The sequence below is a fragment of the Geospiza fortis genome, unplaced genomic scaffold (assembly GCF_000277835.1).
Source record: "Geospiza fortis unplaced genomic scaffold, GeoFor_1.0 scaffold138, whole genome shotgun sequence".
NCBI classification, from domain to species: Eukaryota; Metazoa; Chordata; class Aves; order Passeriformes; family Thraupidae; genus Geospiza; species Geospiza fortis.
Genome location: NW_005054307.1, coordinates 5,630,208 through 5,648,502, shown reverse-complemented (window position 1 = coordinate 5,648,502; position 18,295 = coordinate 5,630,208). Strand labels below are relative to the sequence as shown.

The window sequence follows — 18,295 nt, the reverse complement described above, 5'->3', positions numbered from 1 at the left end:
CAGCTGTGACTATTACACCCAACTTCACAGGCTGAGTTGTAGATAATTGTTCTTGCAGCATCTGTACTGGTTTCTAATTCATCTGTGGCTTCACTTAGTTTGGTTGATCAGACTCATTGGTTTTAGGAATTGCTGCCATAGAAACCACAAAACCATCCCCAGAGCACGAGAATAACTTGTGTTTCTATTCCTGTTCTCTAGATCTGGAATTTGCTACCTCTGTGGGCTCTCTAAAGTCTAACTCTGGTATTTCCAGGACTTGTCATCAAGTGATTATCTGTTGTGCTTTCACTGTGAGGAGGAGAGTCCAGGACACCAAAATCCCAGCCTAAGCTCAGTCTCTGGGGGATCTCTTCTGCTTCTGCATAGTGTTAGATGGGAACACCTCTGGATGGGGACTCTTAAACCTCACTCCTGAGGCCTGGTCCTGGTTCTAGCAGGAAGGAGATTCTGCCTGGAGAAGTGTGCAGCATTAAGAAGCTTAAGTCTTGAGGCAAATGGCTGGGGCACTTTATGAGCATGGGGCTGACTGCCAAGATTACACCTATGTTCTATATGAGATAATATCTATATCAGATAATATCCAAGAGATAATACGCAGAAGTAATTCAGGAAGAGTGACCAAAATTCCTGGATTTGTCCTTCACAGCCAGGTTCCCCAGGTAATTGCTAGATAGAAGTGGCTTCACTTTCAGAGATGCTTTAGGACTTGGGTAACTGCAACACTTACAGAAGGCTTTTGTTTGCATGATGTTTTGGGTATGGCCCTCTCTAGATCTGATTTCATTTGCAGTGCTTAAAATAAGATGCTTATCTGGCATTTCTAACCATTGCACCAAGTAAATTTTTCAGGTAATGCTATTATTTGCTCAATTCTAGAAGCCTTCATCAGACTGAGATATTTTGGTAGGGATTTTGTTACAAACCCATCAAAATAAAGTAGTCTCTGTGCCACAAACCTTGCAGGTATAGTTAGCAGTGGTGGCAGGCAGTGACACCATGACCCTACATGCATAGCAGCTCTGGTCCAGAAGCCTTTGGCTAATGCTGAGCTGAAAGCATGAGCCCTGCTGCCTGCAAGCTGCATGCCAGACTGCCAGGCTCAAGCTGACACTCACCATCTGCTCCAAATTGTGGCCAGCCTGTGGAATGAGCGGGGACGGCAGAAGGTCTCTGTGCTCCACCCAGAGACACATGCCCTCAGGCTCCAGGTCTGAAAGGGTGATGAAGACCCATCACTTCAAGCTTGTCAATAATTCAGTCAAAACTATTGAGAGTGCTCATGAATAACTGTAGAGTATCATGACCTAAATAAAATAGACAAACCAAGGAAGTGCTTGCTCCTCCAACATGCAAGCACACAGACATTAATTGTTTGACCCTGAGATCTGATAAGCAGCCAGGTCCTAATCAGAGAAAATAAACATATTTGGGTACTTAGCATCTAAGAAGCTGGGGGGAAATAAAACTTTATTTTGATGTGCTGTTGTTATGAAATTACTCCTTATTTCTCCAAGCTTTAATCATCTCATCATCAGTCTAACAAAGACAGTATGATGCTCAGCAAAGACTGTATTCTCAGGCTTGCATGTGTGTGCAGTAATTCAGGGTTACTGAATTGACTCCTTGCTGCAGTCATGGATGATGGCACACAGGATCTCCCCGTATTAAATTTGAGAAGTGTCAGGATTATCTGTGTTTGCAATACAGCAAACAGATTTGCTAGTTTTCCAAGTCACCGTGACCCTGCTGAATTAATAATAACAGCAAATGCACTTTGTAGAAGGGCTGAAGTGTAGATTCCCATTTGCAAAGGCAGCTTGTGAACTTTTCTCCTGATTATTTTTCTCCTGTAGTTACATGGGCTGAACCTGCAGTTACAGAGATGAAAGGAGAAAGCTCCAGCTTTCTGCTCTATTTAAAATGAAGTCATAAGGCTGGATATTGCCTTTCTGCAGACTCGGGCAGAGTGTCTGATTCTACTGCAATACTCAGATGTCAGCACTGAGGTTAGATGCCAGAGTTACCTACCCTGTAAACTCAGCTAAGAAAGGCTGCATTTCCTGCCATACTCTTTTCCTTATTTTTAAGGACTTAGTACTTTTCCAATAAAAATAAATTTAATTTGTGGCTACATTTCAGCTCCATTGGCTTGATGGTATAAGTGGAGCAATACCAGCTTTGGATTTAGAGCAGTCGTGTGGCTGAGTCTCTCTGTTCAGCTTTCATGTGGTCTGGTGAGACATTCTTAGAATCCCCAAACATTTTTGAAGATCCTAAACTGGAGACATTCACAATTCTTCCCTCCCTTTCTACCATTAATCCTTCATGTTTTAACAAGCACTGAAGTTAATACAGCCTACCCTCTTTCCTGTCACACTCTGCCCCCTCCCTCCTTTCTTTCTCTTGAATAAAGCAATCTGTTCTTTCCCGTCCGTACTCTTGTAAATCAAAGGGGTAGATGTCGACACACGCCATAACCAAGTATAAACTTCCTTTTTTTAATTAAACAGAGTTCTGACATTTGGTTTGAAGAAGTGTTTGTTGGGTTTTATTTATTTTTTTTTTAATATGTGAAGGATGTCAACTGCTTTTATTTTATTTTTAGTAGAGACGAATCTTGTATGGTACCGCAAATAATCTCCAGCACAAAATCTTTCAGATGTTGTTTCATAGTTTAATAGGAAGACAGTTGGAGGGGAGCAGAAGCCTTGGAATTTGAAGCTTTTAGAATTAAGAGGTTCCCTCTTTGGTACAGGTTTTTGTACACATAAATAATGTTTTAACTTCCTTTTCAAATTTAATTTCAAAACCAGCTGTAGTTCTGTTGCTATTCTCTCTGCTGTTTTCTTATTACTGCTAATTATACTTAGACAGTGATATGAAACACAGAAATATCCAAATTCACAATAGCAGGTACTAAAAACAAACGGAGTATTGGAAGGAGCACAGGCTCTATTTCAGTGTACAATACCAGGTATCTCAGTAGCCAAAGCAAAGTCACCTGAAGTTGCCTCTTTCAAGATATCTGGCCACCACCTTTTGTGGTGCAAAACCAGAGAAATGTCCCTAAACCAGAGAAAGTGCTCAGATCTGATGCTGCTACTTTCCATGATTATTCTCAGTCCATGACTGGTCACGAAGAAAGGGCTTTATTTAATCATTCAGTTTCAGTTTTATTTCTAGATGATGGTTTTAATCCACATTTGCAGTTGAAGTATATCATCCCTATGATGTAGGGGACCAGGTATATGTGTGTGTAGCAAAGGAGGAATGAAAAGGTCTCCTGACTGCCTGGTCAGAAGAAGGTTGGGCAGCTCTCAGAGGGACTGTGAGTGCATAGACTCTGTAAATGCTGCTCTTGATGAGCAGGACTGAGAACAAAAGGTTATGAGTAAGTTGCATGTGTACTTCTGGGCTTCCTCTTTATTTATTTGTTCCTCAGGAGCACAGACATAAGTGATCAGTGATTCAGTCCCTGTTCTTCTGTTCCTATAGATGAAGGACTATGAGTATGGCACCTTTTCATGGTTTTAGCTAAGGAGCACTACCACAGCTTTGTCCCTCCATTCTCAGTCCCTCAAGCACAGAAAAGGATCTGCCACTTCAGCAAGAGGCCCAGCTGTGTCCTGGGATGCATCAGGCACAGAATCACCAGCCAGGCAAGGGAGGGGATTGTCCTGCTCTGCTCTGGGGCGGCCTCACCTTGAATAATGTGTGAACATTTTGGTGTCACAATATAAAAAGGACATTAAACTATTAGGAGTGTCCAAAGGAAGACCATGAGGATGCTGAAGGGTCTGGAGGGGAAGCCATATGAGGAGCAGCTGAGGTCATGTGGTCTGCTCAGCCTAGAGGAGACTGAGGGGAGATCTCATTGCAGTTACAACTTCCTAATGAGGGGTAGAGGAGGGTATCTCTTCTCTGTGATAACCAGTGACAGAACTCAAGGAAAAGGCATGAAACTGCATCAGGAGGGATTTCTATTGGATATCAGGAGAAGGTTTTTCACTCAGAAGGCAGTTCAGCACTGGAACAAGCTTCCCCAGGAAAGTGTTACAGCACCAAGCCTGACAGAGTTCAAGAGGTGTTTGGACAAGGGTCTCAGCACATGGTGATTCTCAATGGGTCCTGTGCAGGAGTTGGACTCAGTGATCCTGATGGCTCCCTTCCAGCTCAGCATATTCTATGATTCTATGAACTCAGCTGCAGTTGCTTTCATTGCCCACAGTTGTCTGTGTCACAGTGACCCACAGCAGCATGCCACTGATGGTAGTGCTTTTTCACATGCATGTGCTCAGCTGGAAAATCCACCCAGAAGCTTCCTGAGAACCTGCTGCAATATAACCTGGTCTTCTGGAGCCTAGAAATCCCTGTGAACTCCTCAGATTGCTTCTTCCCACTGACAAAGTATTGTTTTGAGATACATCTGGTGTCAGGCGTAGGCATATGGCACCAGTATGGCAATGCTGGCTCCGGGGGTGGTTTCCTGCAGAAGAGGTCTGGCTGAAGGCAGTAGTCACTGCCTATGGAGAGTTATTATTATTTAGCACCCAGGTCTTTGTGAACTTGTTTGACTGGTGGCTGGGCAGAGTGCCATCGGAGCGTATGGACATGAGCAGAGACAGCTGAGTCTCCAGGGCCTTACACACATCACATGTGGGTACTGAGGTCAGGCTTCTCAGTAGGGAGAAGCTAAATGACTGTCTGTCCCAAGCACGTGTACCTGTGGTTGACGGGATATGCCATAATTAATCCAAATCTGGGCTGTATTAAGCTCCTAAAATAAAAAACAGCTTTGCCAGCCACTTGAAGAGGGCTGGGGGCCTGTTTGGATCAGTGCATTAGTGGGGAAGGAGGCAGGGAAGGAGCAGGGAGGCAGACCAGGACTGAGGAACAAAGGGTATGATGTGGAGCCGTGCTCCACAGTACTCCTCTGCACGGGCTGAGATGACCTGATCCCCCCACCAAGGTAGGGGGCAAAGGGTGCTGCCTTCCTGCCCCAAACTGCAGCCCTCTCCAAGGCCTGGGCAGCCCTTCTGTTTGTGAGGCCCAGCCCTCTCTTTGCTGTAACAAGAGCATGGACAACTCATGTTTTGTTTCTTAATTATGTTTTCAGTGCAGTTCTTGCAGCAGCTGGGAGCAGAAGCTTTAGCATTTGAGAAGCAGGATTGCCTGTTTGCCAGGCAAAATACCCAGGTTTAGCAGCCTGAGCTCTCTCTTATGCTTGGGCAATGCTCCCACATGGAACTAACTCAGGTTTCCCCCTCTGGCCCTTGGAGATCTGCTCACTCCACAGAGAGGCAGAGCATGCACAGGGGAGGTGGCAGCAGCACCAGTATTGTGGCCCCACTGAGAGTACAACATCTGGGTGGAAGATCACAAAGCCAGAAGCACCAGAAATACTTTAGTAAGGCCATTGAGAAAGCTAAGGAAAGACAGAAAAAGCAAAATCCAGTAGGCTGTATTTGCACAGAGGGAGAAAACACCTAAGCACTAGGCTGAAGTAAATACTGAAGTGATTCACTGCACAGTGCAATTCAGAGGAATGCAGGTGACCAGACACGCTGATTTTGCCTGTCTCTTGTGGGTCCCGACAGTTGCTCAGACAGATGCTTTGTGGCACCCATAAAAAGATAATGCTGGGAATCTCCTAGCCTTAAATGCTGCTTCTCTGTGAGCACTAACTCCCTGTGGAATTCCTTCTGACATGATTCCTCCTACATTTATTTATGTGCTGTTGCTATATACTGTGAAACTAGCTGCTTCTGTTCTCTGTAACAGGTAACTAAGCACCTACACTACAAAATGTCCCTAACTGAAAAACTGGGAAGCTTTACCATTGCTATTGGAAAGTGCCGTGAGATTTCCCTAGAAGGGTGTGGCAGGAGTGCAACCAAGGATATGCTGTTATTTTAAAAACCTGACCATGTGCTGGTTCCTCCCCCTTTGAAGTCAGTGGCAAAGCTGTTTCAGAGGAGCAAGACTACTTGAACAGGCAAACAAGAGGCAGCCTGGGGGCAGAAGAGGCTTACAGGGAATGGTTTCTGCTGCTGTCTTGAGCACAGAGCTGTTCAGACAGACTGGAGACCTGTCAGCCACTCTCTCCTATTAAGACTAAGAAATGAATGCTTTTCAAGTTGTTAAATGAATGGGCTTAATCTTACAGCCCTTACTCATCTGAGTACTGCCATTAATTTTAAGACAATAATCACTGTATTAAGTGCTATGGAATGGAGTCCTTAAATTGTTAAATTCTAATATTTGACAGAATTTTTTATTGGATAGAAAAATAATACTGACATAATTAAAAAGATGTGAACATTTCACCTTTTGAAGACTGCAAGCTGCTTTGGAGGGAGATGTAAAACTAGAAGGAGTGCAGAGAGCTTAAGCCCGTGTCATGTCTGTAGGTTATTTTTGAACTTTATGAAAAACACACATTAGCAGTTTATATCCTGACCATTCAACTGTATTCTGGCATTCTAAATGCAAAAACATGCTAACCATGAAAGCAGAACTTTTAAAAATACACTGTCCATTTGGCTTCTTTGCCCTGCTTCAGAGTCTCCCAAGTTTGTCTGGGACAAACTTGGGAACTTTGTTGTGGAATGACTGTTTGAATTGGGGTTTCTTAAAATACATATGGAGTCTTGTAGCTGCTGTGGGGTGTACCCAGTGGTGGAGCTGTACTATTTTAAAATCATCTGGCTATTTCTCTTCATGTAAGAATATCTGTCAGCTTAGTTATAAGAAATGAGAGGGGTTGATTAAAACAACTCACGAAGCCATTAAACAAAGAGATAAAATGTAGAACATGTGCTGTAGGGTCGTTTTAATTATAATGTGGGAGAAATCTGTGGAAACTGGATGGCAGCTGCAGTGTAGCTGAGTCTTAAAACCCTCTTAACAGTACCAGCATCCTGTTTCTTAGGGGTGAAGTTTCTTTTCTGTGAAGCTAGGTCCTTTGGAAATGGTGTTTGGAAGCTACCTCTCATGGCGATGACTGACCAAAATGGAATGGCTGTGCTCAAGCATTAGATACACACTAAAATAGGCACTTTTTACAGACTAAAATAGGCATTTGTGTACACTAATCATCTAGTCATTAGGTGCTAGACTATATAACAAAAGAGAAATGTATGCAGAAGTGTTAGTCAAGAGTGGAAAGTATAAAGATTCAAGTGAACAGCCAGGAAGATACAGAGAGAGTGCAGAAGAAAAAATGTAATGGCAGCTTTTTTATTGTCTTGATTATCTTATCAGGTCAAAAAAAACCAGTAATAAATATACTGCTGTGTGCTATATTATGTCTATTAAGTTCACTTAGCATATAATCCGGCTTTAAACAATTGATATCAGGCAGCCACATTAATTCAGTAAAAACTGTTTAAACTTCCCATTTTACTTTATTCTTAATAACCTAGGCATCAAGAATTAGCATAATTATTTCTAGCCCTATCAGAAGGAGTTTCAAGTCTCTCATGAGTTCAAATCAGTCTCTAGCCACTAGAAATCCTCATGAGGAGCAGTAAGAAAAAGAGGCTACACATCTGCCCATGTCAAAGGTTTTACAACCCCATGCGCTTCTCCCAGAGACAGGGCCATTACCTACGTAGATACTGGGTGTAGTTCAGCTTGGCAGCTCCAGCGTTCCTAATTCAACAAAGTTTTCTGAAATGTCTGCCATGCTTTTATGCAAATGGAATATGGTAATTTAGTTAACCCGTTGTCATTGGGTAAAGTGTGTTCCCAGATAGGAATAGCAATACTTCAAAATATCCAGTCATTAAAATATAAAAAAAGATTTGCATAAAATAAAGACATAACATCCAGAACCAATTATATAAAAATGGGAAATAATTATTTAAGAGCATGGTAGACTTGAAGGAGTTACTGCTTCTTGCTCTTGGCTGAAGCTTGTAGGCACATGAAGGTCTGGGGACTGTTCCCTTGAGGACTTCAGCTGTTGTGTTATTTTAAAGACATTGAAAAGTGGTAGTTGGGATAGATAACAGTCTCCATACTGGCTTGTGGGGCACTCTACCAGGTAGCCAGGGTACCCATCACACCAGTCTGGCTCCTAAGCATCCCCAGGTAAAGAAAATATACAAAGATAACTCAGCTGCCGTTAGGATGAGAAAAAACTCAATTCTGCTTAAACAGTGTAAAGTAAAGTGTGGTCTCCTTTGTTCTTAGAAGACCTCGGTAGCAGAGGAATCAGTCATTGATCCAACAAAGAGACACAGCTTGTCAGCTGATGCTCTCAAAACAGCACACCTTGAGGTGAACTTCGGAGGTTTTTTTTCACAGACTTGCCTCAAGCTGCCTGAGTTAAAATTTAGAGGGGAAAGAGGGGAAGACCTCTCCCTGATGGGGAGAGCTCATGGGCCAGGATGCCATTCTCTGTTTGGCTGGCATCTGGATAATTGAAGTTCTCACTTCTGGAAAAGAAAGTAAGCACTTGACCATCACTCATGGAGAGATTATCTCAGGTTTTAGCATCACTCTCAGACTCATTCTGTATTTTCCCTAGGACCAATGGGACAACACATTTTAGGATCAAAGTTAGTTCTTTGCATGTGTCTTGTTGCTTTAGTAGAATTACTAGTATGCAAGGAGTATGAATAAAATTCATACAGTGATTCCCAAAATACAAAATGCTAATTACGGTGTGCTTCCCTAGGGAGAGAACTGAACCATGGGAGAGGCTGACCATGTAACCCCTCTCTTCTCTACCTCTTTTCCTCCAGTCCTCCGTGATGTCAGTCTGTTTTGCCCGCTTTCACCCAAACCTGGTCGTTGGTGGAACATATTCTGGCCAGATTGTCCTGTGGGATAATCGCAGTCACAGGCGCACTCCGGTTCAGAGAACCCCCCTGTCTGCTGCTGCTCACACGGTAAGGATAAAAATCACCTCCCCTTTCCTTAGAGGAGATGGCCAGCAGGGAAGGGCAGCTGCCTAGTTGTGTCTACAATGCTAGTTGCCACGCAGATGAAAACAGAACTGTGGCCCTTGAAGGGGAAAAAGTAGATCTGAGACATGAACAACTGCCTCTTGTAAGTGTTTGATCATCACACGTTGTACAATCAAGTCAGGACATTATTATCCTTTCCAAGGAAGAAGGCAGGATTGAGTACAACACTTGAATGAGGCACCTATGTGCCAGCACAGTGGCACTGTAGCTCTTGTCCCCATTGTCTGTAAAGAGAGCCAGACTGCTGTGGAGGCTGTATGTCTCTCAGTCTGATGTGGCAGGTAATTCGAGTCATTATGTTGTCTTGGTGTACAAAAATTTCTCTTTTGAACCAGATTAGGCACCTATGAGGGTCTCAAAGCGGATTCCTATAAGTAGATACTGGTGCCCTTGGAAAAAGTGAGGCAATTTGCTTCTGTTTTGTAATAGAGCAATACATAAATCCCTGCCATGGTCTTCTGCTCCAGAGAGGGCCACAGGGCAGAATTTTCACACTGAGGGAGAGTTTGTTTCAATGGAATGATGCAGGAGAGCATTTTGCTGACACACACAGATACTTACAGATAATTATTGATGGTGGCAATGGGCTCTAGTGATGCCTGGGAGATAAATGGGCAGAGCAGTAATACAAAATGCCTGAGAAAGAAGAGACTGTCTGTGATGCAAAGATGATATCTGTGATAGGAGAGTCTCTTACACTGCAAAGTGTTCATATTGTGCTGGAGGAGGAGACAAGCCTGGGTTGCCTACTAAAGGGTCCTCACTCTGCTATGTCACTGACATCCAGTCCATCCTGCACAAACCTTGTGTATTCTCCTTCTCCAGAGTCTGGCCATGGGCAGACTCTTCAGGAGAGATGGAAGGTGGAGTAGCTCATCCTGGGAGCGAGCATAGGGCAATTCCTGAGTGGAAAGTAGAAAGGAGGAGAAAAATGCAAAAGTATGACATCAGGATGCAGAAAACCACACATTTTCTGTAACATAAGGAATGGAACTCGAAAAGCACTCTGAGAGATAAGATGATAATCTTGTTCTAGCCGATTGAAGGTTCAGACAAAGTGATATGATAGCACTTTTGCAGCTCCAGCTTTTACAATTCTGTGATTCTAATGTTTGGAATTTGCAGATCAAGGTTCAGCTTTTAGTTGACTGTGACAACATAATCGCTGGAGTTAAAAGACAGCTCCAGAAGCCATGCCATGTGAATTACTGGTGAAGATTCAGTATGGGGCCAGTATTATGATTGCAAGTCTCTTATTTTAAAAATTACAGGTGTGCACAGATATGTTTAGTGGGCCAGGCAATACAAATGTTGTTCCCTAAATTTCCACTATCATGAATGTTGATGTAATTATCTAATGATCTATGCCATGGGTTGCAACTTCAACATTGCTTTTCATTTCCCTAATGTTTTTGCTCATTGTGTTGCCAGTAATGTTGTTCAATCTGCATGAAAAGAAACAGTCTCTCCTGGAAGTGCAATTTAGAGATGTAGCAGACCAGAAAACTAGTGACAAGAAGCTGACTGTCACTGAAAATTGAACAACTGGGACTCAAAATCTAGTGGAAAAGCAAAGATTAATGGGAAGTAATTTGTTTACACTCAAAAATCATTTAAGGCAAAATTGTACCTCCTGGAATTATATATTAAAACACTTTTATTATTGCAGTAGAACAATATGTAATGTTTTCGTTTTGAATAATATAAATAAATTACTTTCAGTCGTGGATGGGCACTTTACGTGCTGTCATGGATTGGTATAAATAAGTGTTTACACAGTCTAACATGAGGAAGGATGATGTTTTAAGGAGTGCTCAGATTTTACAATAAGAGCTGCTTACTTTATATTCGTACATAGGAGTTACTTACATAAACTGTAAATGAGGTCCTGGTTGCAAAAGGCTGGCTTGAATCCTTGCTGCCAGGAAAAAAAAATTAAATTAAGACAATGCTACACTAACAATGTTACTTTTTGTACTGCTAGGTACGTGAGCTGAATCGTCTTTTTTTAATTTGAACTCATGCTGCATGCGAAAAAAGGATTTTTCTCTTTTCTTTCTCTTGCTTTGTTTATTTGAAATAGATAGATTATGTTGTTTTCCCTGACTTAAATCTTCTTGAAATTTAGTATCACTGATTACTGCCTGGATTCACCAGGAAAGAGAATTCTACCCACAGCTTACTCACTAATTTCCTTTCACACCCACCACACATCTGCACTTGGGACAACAGGAAATTTTAATTAAGACAAAACCTTTTTGCATGATGATTTCATTTCCAAGATAAATAAAAGCAAGCTGGCAGCAACCCTTTGAAAGGAAGGAGCCTGTTTAGACTTTCTGTTACATACAGTTGGTTGTCTTTTCCATCCACTTTCCTTACATCTTTTCATTTCTGCCATAAATTTTATTGTGCATGAAATTGATGGCTGGTAGCCCTGATTAAAGCCAGGCCTGACACACTGAGGTGCTGCTGGAAAGACACGGCTCACTCTTTCTCCCCCACTAAATATTCTAGATATTCCACTGCTTGCTGTAGCTTCCTCCCACCCACTCTGTCTGTTTGGTCTACTGGAGGTCAAAAGCCCATGAAAAAATAGGTCTGTGCCTATTTCACACATCAGTATGCCATAATCATGTTTAGCACTAAGCAGCAAGAAGGTCCACGATATGAGGGTAATGGTGTGAGACACATGTGAGGGACTAGTCGGGGTGCATTTAATGATCTGGGAGAAAGAAAAAAAAATTGGCATCAAATGGACCTTGTGATTTACTGGTGTGTACAGGTTGCCTCCAAGCACAAGGTACTATTTCAGCAGCATCCATCTCAGTGTGGGCACAAACACTGTTTGTACAGGTGCTGCACCTTTTGCTCTTGGAGAGGGGACATTTACTGGGCCCGCTCAGGTATCAAACCTGAGAGTGAGCCAGAGCTCTTGAGGGTTTCTGCCATTCCCCACTGACTGGGTAGGTGACCTGCAGCTGGATCTTGACGTAAGTGGCAGTTCTGCCATTCCTTTCAGCAGGACCAAATTCTGCATTCCTAACACTACATGGAGTTGCTTAGAAGCTCGCTAGGGATCTCTTGCAAGTTGGTCCTAATTTTCTTTAATTAAGCAAAGTATTAGAGAAGAATTGCTTTTTCCTTTCTGGGGATGCAGGTCTTCTATTTATTGGTAAACACTGCAGAAAAATTAAATTTTTATTTGCTTGACTTTTGTATATTTCTAACCCTTAATTTAGCAGTACCACTTGTACTGGTCAAAGGAAATTAAATCTTATTGTTCAGTCTGACTGATTTTTCACTCTGGAGATTGCTGAACTTGACCCATCCTTCATATGTCACCATCAGATATCAGATGACATTTCAAAGTGTTACCAGGTTCCTTGGAAAAGGAATAGGCCACGTTTCATTATGCATACTAACTGGAATTCAGCCTCCATGGAATGACTGCACCATGGTGAACCAGGTGTAACACCCTAAATCTAGTCACTCCCCACTTAAAATGACAGATTTTAAAAGGTGTGTTGGCCAATGCTGAAGAACATTGATGGGCTTGCTCATGTTCTTCAACTGGAGAACATTTGCAAATATTTAGCATGCAAGCCAAATTCTGACAGAGTTCAAGTTTTATGCAGCTGTTTTCTTGAATAAAGTTTTCATTTTTATTCCGTTTGGACAGTTTTCCTCTTTCTGCTGGTTATTTTCAGTGTCAAAAGCCATCAGTAGAATGATACATGTCCCTGTGGGTGAAATCTCATCCATATAATTCTGTTTTTTCACAGCATTACTCAGCTGGGCTGTTTTATTATGAGGAAAATGAAACTTTGAAAACATTTCCACCTCCATAACGTACTTCTTAAAATTTAAATGAAAAAGAAACACAAAAACCCAACCAAAACAATTCCTATTTGGCAAAAGCTGTCTTATGTTTTCCAGGCATTGTTTGACTACTTAATCATTCTTTAAAATAACATATGAGACATTAGAAATTTGTTTGTGAAAGTGTAAGAATGGCTCTCTGACTTGCAGTGTTCTGTGTTTTCAGCATCCTGTGTATTGTGTGAATGTAGTTGGAACACAGAATGCACACAATCTTATTACTGTCTCTACGGATGGCAAAATGTGCTCCTGGAGCCTGGACATGCTCTCAACTCCACAGGTGGGTTTGTTTTCAGCAGTATGGGGCGGGGAGAAATTGTCTTTGGTAAAGCGGGATACCTGCGCAGTGGAACGTAGCTCCTAAAAGCCAAAATCTCGCATCCTATGCAAACTAAAACCAATGGATGCACTTGAAAGAGTACAGCTTGCTTCCAGCAGTCTCTGCTAAGAGCCAAACCCCATTTCCTTTACTACAAATCATGTAATTATTGTAATACGTTAATGCATAGGTCAGTTTCAAGTGAAAATGAAATCGTCCATTTTAAAGCATGGTAATTACAGAAGTCGCCTGTGGTATAAATTGCACTTATTCTACAGCATTGTTTAACAAATATGGACTAGATTGCACTGCTGCTGAACACACCCTAGGCACTGCAGGTTTCCAAGGCACAGTCAGAAACTCAGAAACTTATTTTGCTGGCAGCCTTCAGTAGCCAAAGGAACAAACAATGCAAATCAAAAGTTTTAGAACTAATTCTCCCCCTCTGGAATGTTTGCTACTATTGTCTGTTCCCACCCCCCTCCCCTCCTTTGTATCAGAAATGAAAGGAAACACAGGAAAATTGCCCAAACCACTAGTGATTATAATAATGGAAACTAAACAAAGAATCCAATGCTGAAAAAGGTGTACAGAAAGCATCTTTTAAGTGTTATCTTCTGAAGAAGTACATTTTCTATTCCAACACATCACTCATTTTTATACAAAATTTCTTAGAAAAAAATTAATATAATTTTTACTAAGCATCATGGGATCTGATCTTGTTTCAAAATGCTGCATAGGAACTCCCTATAATGATTCCATTAATCATGCACTAATGTGCAATTACTATTGAATTATTTACTTTTCAGTGTTGACACAAGAGGTGGGACTCCTCTGTCCTAACCTCAGCCATCTAAAAGTTGATGTGTCAAGTCTAAGTCAGAAATTCAAGTTTTCTGTACTGCTGAGGTAGAGAGAGGCTGGTACTTCTGGAGGGTGACTCATCCCACCCAAGTGTGAAAAGCCATTTCAGATACCCACCCTGGGACATGGAACTGTCCTATCTTAGGGTGGAGGAGGATTCTGGAAATCATCACATCTACTCCTCTGCTCACAGTGAGACCAATTTCAAATTTCGACCACATTGCTCATGTAAGGCAACAGTGTGGGGCTGGTAGTTGTGTCCTGGGACTGTACGAAACCAATACTCTCTGCAGTAGAAATGGAGGCATCTAAAATGGCCCAGGCATCTATGTTCAGGCACCCTAATGCCTTCCACAGTTTCTCACCTAAATATCAGGAAGATAAATCCCAGCCCTGCATATTCATTTACTGGAATACTGAAGTCTGAAGCACAGATCTGTGAACATCTGAGTTCCAGGATCTCATCACTCAAATGGAATTTCCCTGCTCCAAATCTGGCTCTCAACAAGGATGGGAACACACCCCACATTACACTGAAGTCTGGCACATGGCTCATGGTGATCTAGGAAAGAGAGGCACAGGACTTGATGTCAAGCTGCATGCCATAGCTTTAAACTGGGAGGAGTGAAGTGTTGCTGATGTGTGTCAGTCTGAAACTTTCCAAAGACACAGCTCCAGAGCACTTGTGTACAGTCATGGTGTGGGCGCTGGGAGCAGAGTGTCCACCACAGCCTATGGCCATGTCTCTGCAGAGACACTAAATGATGATCTCACCCCAGAAGGTTTTAACAAAAATATATTGTCTCCTCCCATATTAAGAGAATTTCTCTCTCTCACTCACATGTTTACAGAAATATGGGGTGGTCTCCCAATGCATTTTCCATGCCTTGTTTTGCCTTTATAAGAGAACCGAATTTATTTCAAAGAAAAGCATAAACCAAGCAGAAGTATTTCTCTGTGGGTTTGCATCACTCTCCTTTCACAGGGATACCCATTTTCTTTGCAGCAAAAAAGCCCTTTTGAGAAAAACCGTGCAGGCTTTGGCTCTAGAAGAGCAGCAGCATAGACCTTTTAAACATAGAGAACATAACCACTTGAATAGCTTAAAATGAAAATGGTGAAATCATTCAGGCCTTTTGTGGATTCTTGGGTTACACCATTTAGGCTGAAAAACGAAAAAGTTGTGCAAAATCTGCTCAAAGTGTACACATCTTGCAACAGCCACAAACTTGCATGGTTATTTTATTTGCAATTGCAAAAATGGGCATGCTGATTTACTTTAAAATATAGCTACCAAGTGAAAACAGAAAACATTCGTGCTGGTTTGTAGCTTGATGGTGGAGTCTAGAGGGAGTGTTTATGGTTGCCTCAGAAAATCCCTGAAAAGCAATGCTTAGAATGGTGGTAGTGACAGGACCCCAACTTTTTAATTTTGTTCTGCAAAGGGACAAATGACACAGTGAAATAAATGCCTCACGTGCACACGATATTGCAAGTGCTTCCTGACAACTGATTTCCAGAATGTAAATAGAAGGGTATTGCTTGATTTATTAAAGCCCGAGGCTGGCAGATGTAACCATTAAGGTATTATCTTTAGTTTCTGCACCATTAGATTTTAAATTCTCACCTGTCATCTCTGGCTGATTTAAGATGATGCAGAAAAGACCAGTGCCTTCCTGCCAGTCTCAAATGTGTGACAGACAGCACTGGGGATGGTAGGAGCATCCTGGTTTGTGACACTGCATCTTCTTACAACATCTTATGTAGAAACCAAATGTGACTGGGTCAAATGATTTCATCTTCCTCTCCTGCTACTCCATGTATTAGTTAGAAATCAATTTTAAAAAAAACCAACCCAACCCAGACTAACAAAAGAAGGATCCCAGCATAATAACAAAAACCTGTTTTGGTAGGAGAGCATGGAGCTGGTATACAATAAGTCCAAACCAGTGGCGGTCACAGGAATGGCTTTTCCAACTGGAGATGTCAATAACTTTGTCGTGGGCAGTGAAGAGGGAACAGTCTACACAGCCTGTCGTCATGGAAGGTGAAGTTCAGCATTTTGTACTTCTAAAACATTGTGTACCTGTGTTGATGAGAGACAGCCAAGTGTGTGTGGAGAGTGTTCAATGTTTTCTTCGCTTGGATCAACAATGTCTGATCAACAATGTTCCTGTGACCAGCACAGGAGCTCCCTGACTTTGAGCATCTTTGCTACAGCCGGTTATACTGGGGCAGTTACCCCAGGCTGGCTCCCTGTGTAGCTGGTGGGGAGCAATGATTACCCTTAGGTTGACTTCCTTTACCTTTTTCAGTCATGTGCCTGAAGAGGAGATGGCTGGGCTCTCAGAAAAACCTCTTTCTCACCCATGAGATGAGATTGAGATGAGACGAGATGAGATGAGATGAGATGATGGAGGTTTACACCGCTGTGTACAGGTTTATACACCTAGGTGAGATGCAGGTGTCTATGTCTGCACAGGTTAAATGAGGTCTAGGAGACACTTCTGTTGCAGGCTAATCAGACCTCAACCAATATCAGATGGTTTATTTTATTTTGGTCTGTTTTATTTTTTACCATTCTCAGCTCCATCTTCAGTCTCCACAAGGATAAATCAGAGAAAAGCCACCATGGGCCTGGTTCCTTTAATAACATGGATGCAGCCACAGTGTGCCACGTGGGTTCTAGAGAATCCTGTGCTCTCTCACACTGTGGTCACACATAATATAACCCAGGCTGTAGTTTGATACTGCAAGTTCCTTGTTTGGCACCCTGAAAACCTGCAGGATGCTGATGTGCTCTGTTAGCTTCCAGTAGTAGTTTTATCTCTGGGAAACTTGAAAGGCTTCTGTAAAGAACAAAATCTTGGTTTTCCACTGACAGACTTGGAGCTCATCCCCACCAGTAGTACACAATGTTCTCTGAATTCATATTTTATCATATTCTGAGTTTATGTTGGCCAAAAAGACATTGATACAGTGGTTTAAGATTGTAAGGCTTCTATTACACATCCCCAATGTTTTATAAATACTGTTTTACATATGTTTTGTTCAATGTTTTTTAATTTTAGAATATTTTTATTTTAGTCTGACCACTGACAGTGTTGCAAAATTGTGTCTATTTAGACATATACTGATAGGCTGTGTGGTGGCTCATGGTTTGAATGAGTCTTAGGCTGCTAGCATGAATGAAGCATGCCCAAGGGCATTTCTCACTTCTGAACTTTCAGACTTGCCTGGTTTGTTCCTCACAAGAGGAGGAAGGTGCCAGATCCTCTTTTTAGCAAACCTTTTTAGAAACTTTCTACTGACCATTGACAAAAGCTCTTCTGCTCCCGCCTATCTTTCCTGGAGGTTTTTGCTATCATCCCTGGTTTACTTCCAGAGGCTCCTGTGTCCTTCAGCCCAGCACAGTGAAGAGCCATATGTCATTCTGGAAAAAGGTGTGTCAAAGCACAGCAGACACCCAGAGTGGTCTCAGTGCTCCAGAACTCCCCTTACCCCACTGACTACGTGGCAGATAGCTGGGATAAAATAAGGGGTGTCCTTTGCATCCAGCAGGATACTGCAGGACTCAGCCCCTGCTCCAGCACATGCTGCAAGGTCTGGCAGGGGAACATAAGTGAGGTCACCCTGTCCACACAGGAGATGTGAGGGGACACTGCACCCTGGATGAAGGACCAGTATTCTCTGGCACAGCTCCATATCTCCTTTCAGTACACTGTACTCACACTGGCACAGGGCAATTTTTCTATAATCTAGCTAAAAGGGTAATTTCATTATTCTCTTTTCTGTATACACTGTCAGACAGCACTGACAACTGATCTGGCATCATTTGCTTCCAGGAAGAAGAAAACCGTGCACATTGTCTCTTACACAGCATTGTACTTTTCCTTCCTAATAGCTATTCCAGCCTCTGGCTGATGAATTGTACATCTCCCCTTGTTCAAAGTAATGACTGTATGATACCTGATCACAGGATCAATTACTTCGCTTTTTGTGAAAAAGCATTTGCTTCCTAGTGACTTGATTGATTGCTATGAAAAGTTATCTTAGATACTTAAGAGAAAAAGAATTGCCCATGTGAAGTCATTAACATATCTGCATTTTTATTTTAATGGTTATTCCTTGTGATAATGGCTTACTCAGAGGCATAAGCTATAGTATAATTACAATTTTGAATTTTATAATTATACAGAAATGTTATTTCAATCTACGGGAGCAGACAGTGTATGTAGAAGTGAGTAAGGTA

At 42.0% G+C, this 18,295-nt stretch overlaps 1 protein-coding gene across 2 annotated transcripts in view; it reads left to right on the top strand.

The window, feature by feature from the left end:
* DYNC1I1 (dynein cytoplasmic 1 intermediate chain 1) overlaps window positions 1-18,295 on the top strand; it is a 183,524-nt gene that overhangs the window by 126,786 nt on the left and 38,443 nt on the right. For both annotated transcript variants that reach the window (XM_014312120.2, XM_031066801.1), the window contains 3 exons: window positions 8,754-8,900; window positions 13,027-13,140; window positions 15,957-16,090. In XM_014312120.2, the coding sequence (XP_014167595.1) occupies window positions 8,754-8,900; window positions 13,027-13,140; window positions 15,957-16,090 (395 nt within the window). The remainder of the gene's footprint in view (window positions 1-8,753; window positions 8,901-13,026; window positions 13,141-15,956; window positions 16,091-18,295) is intronic.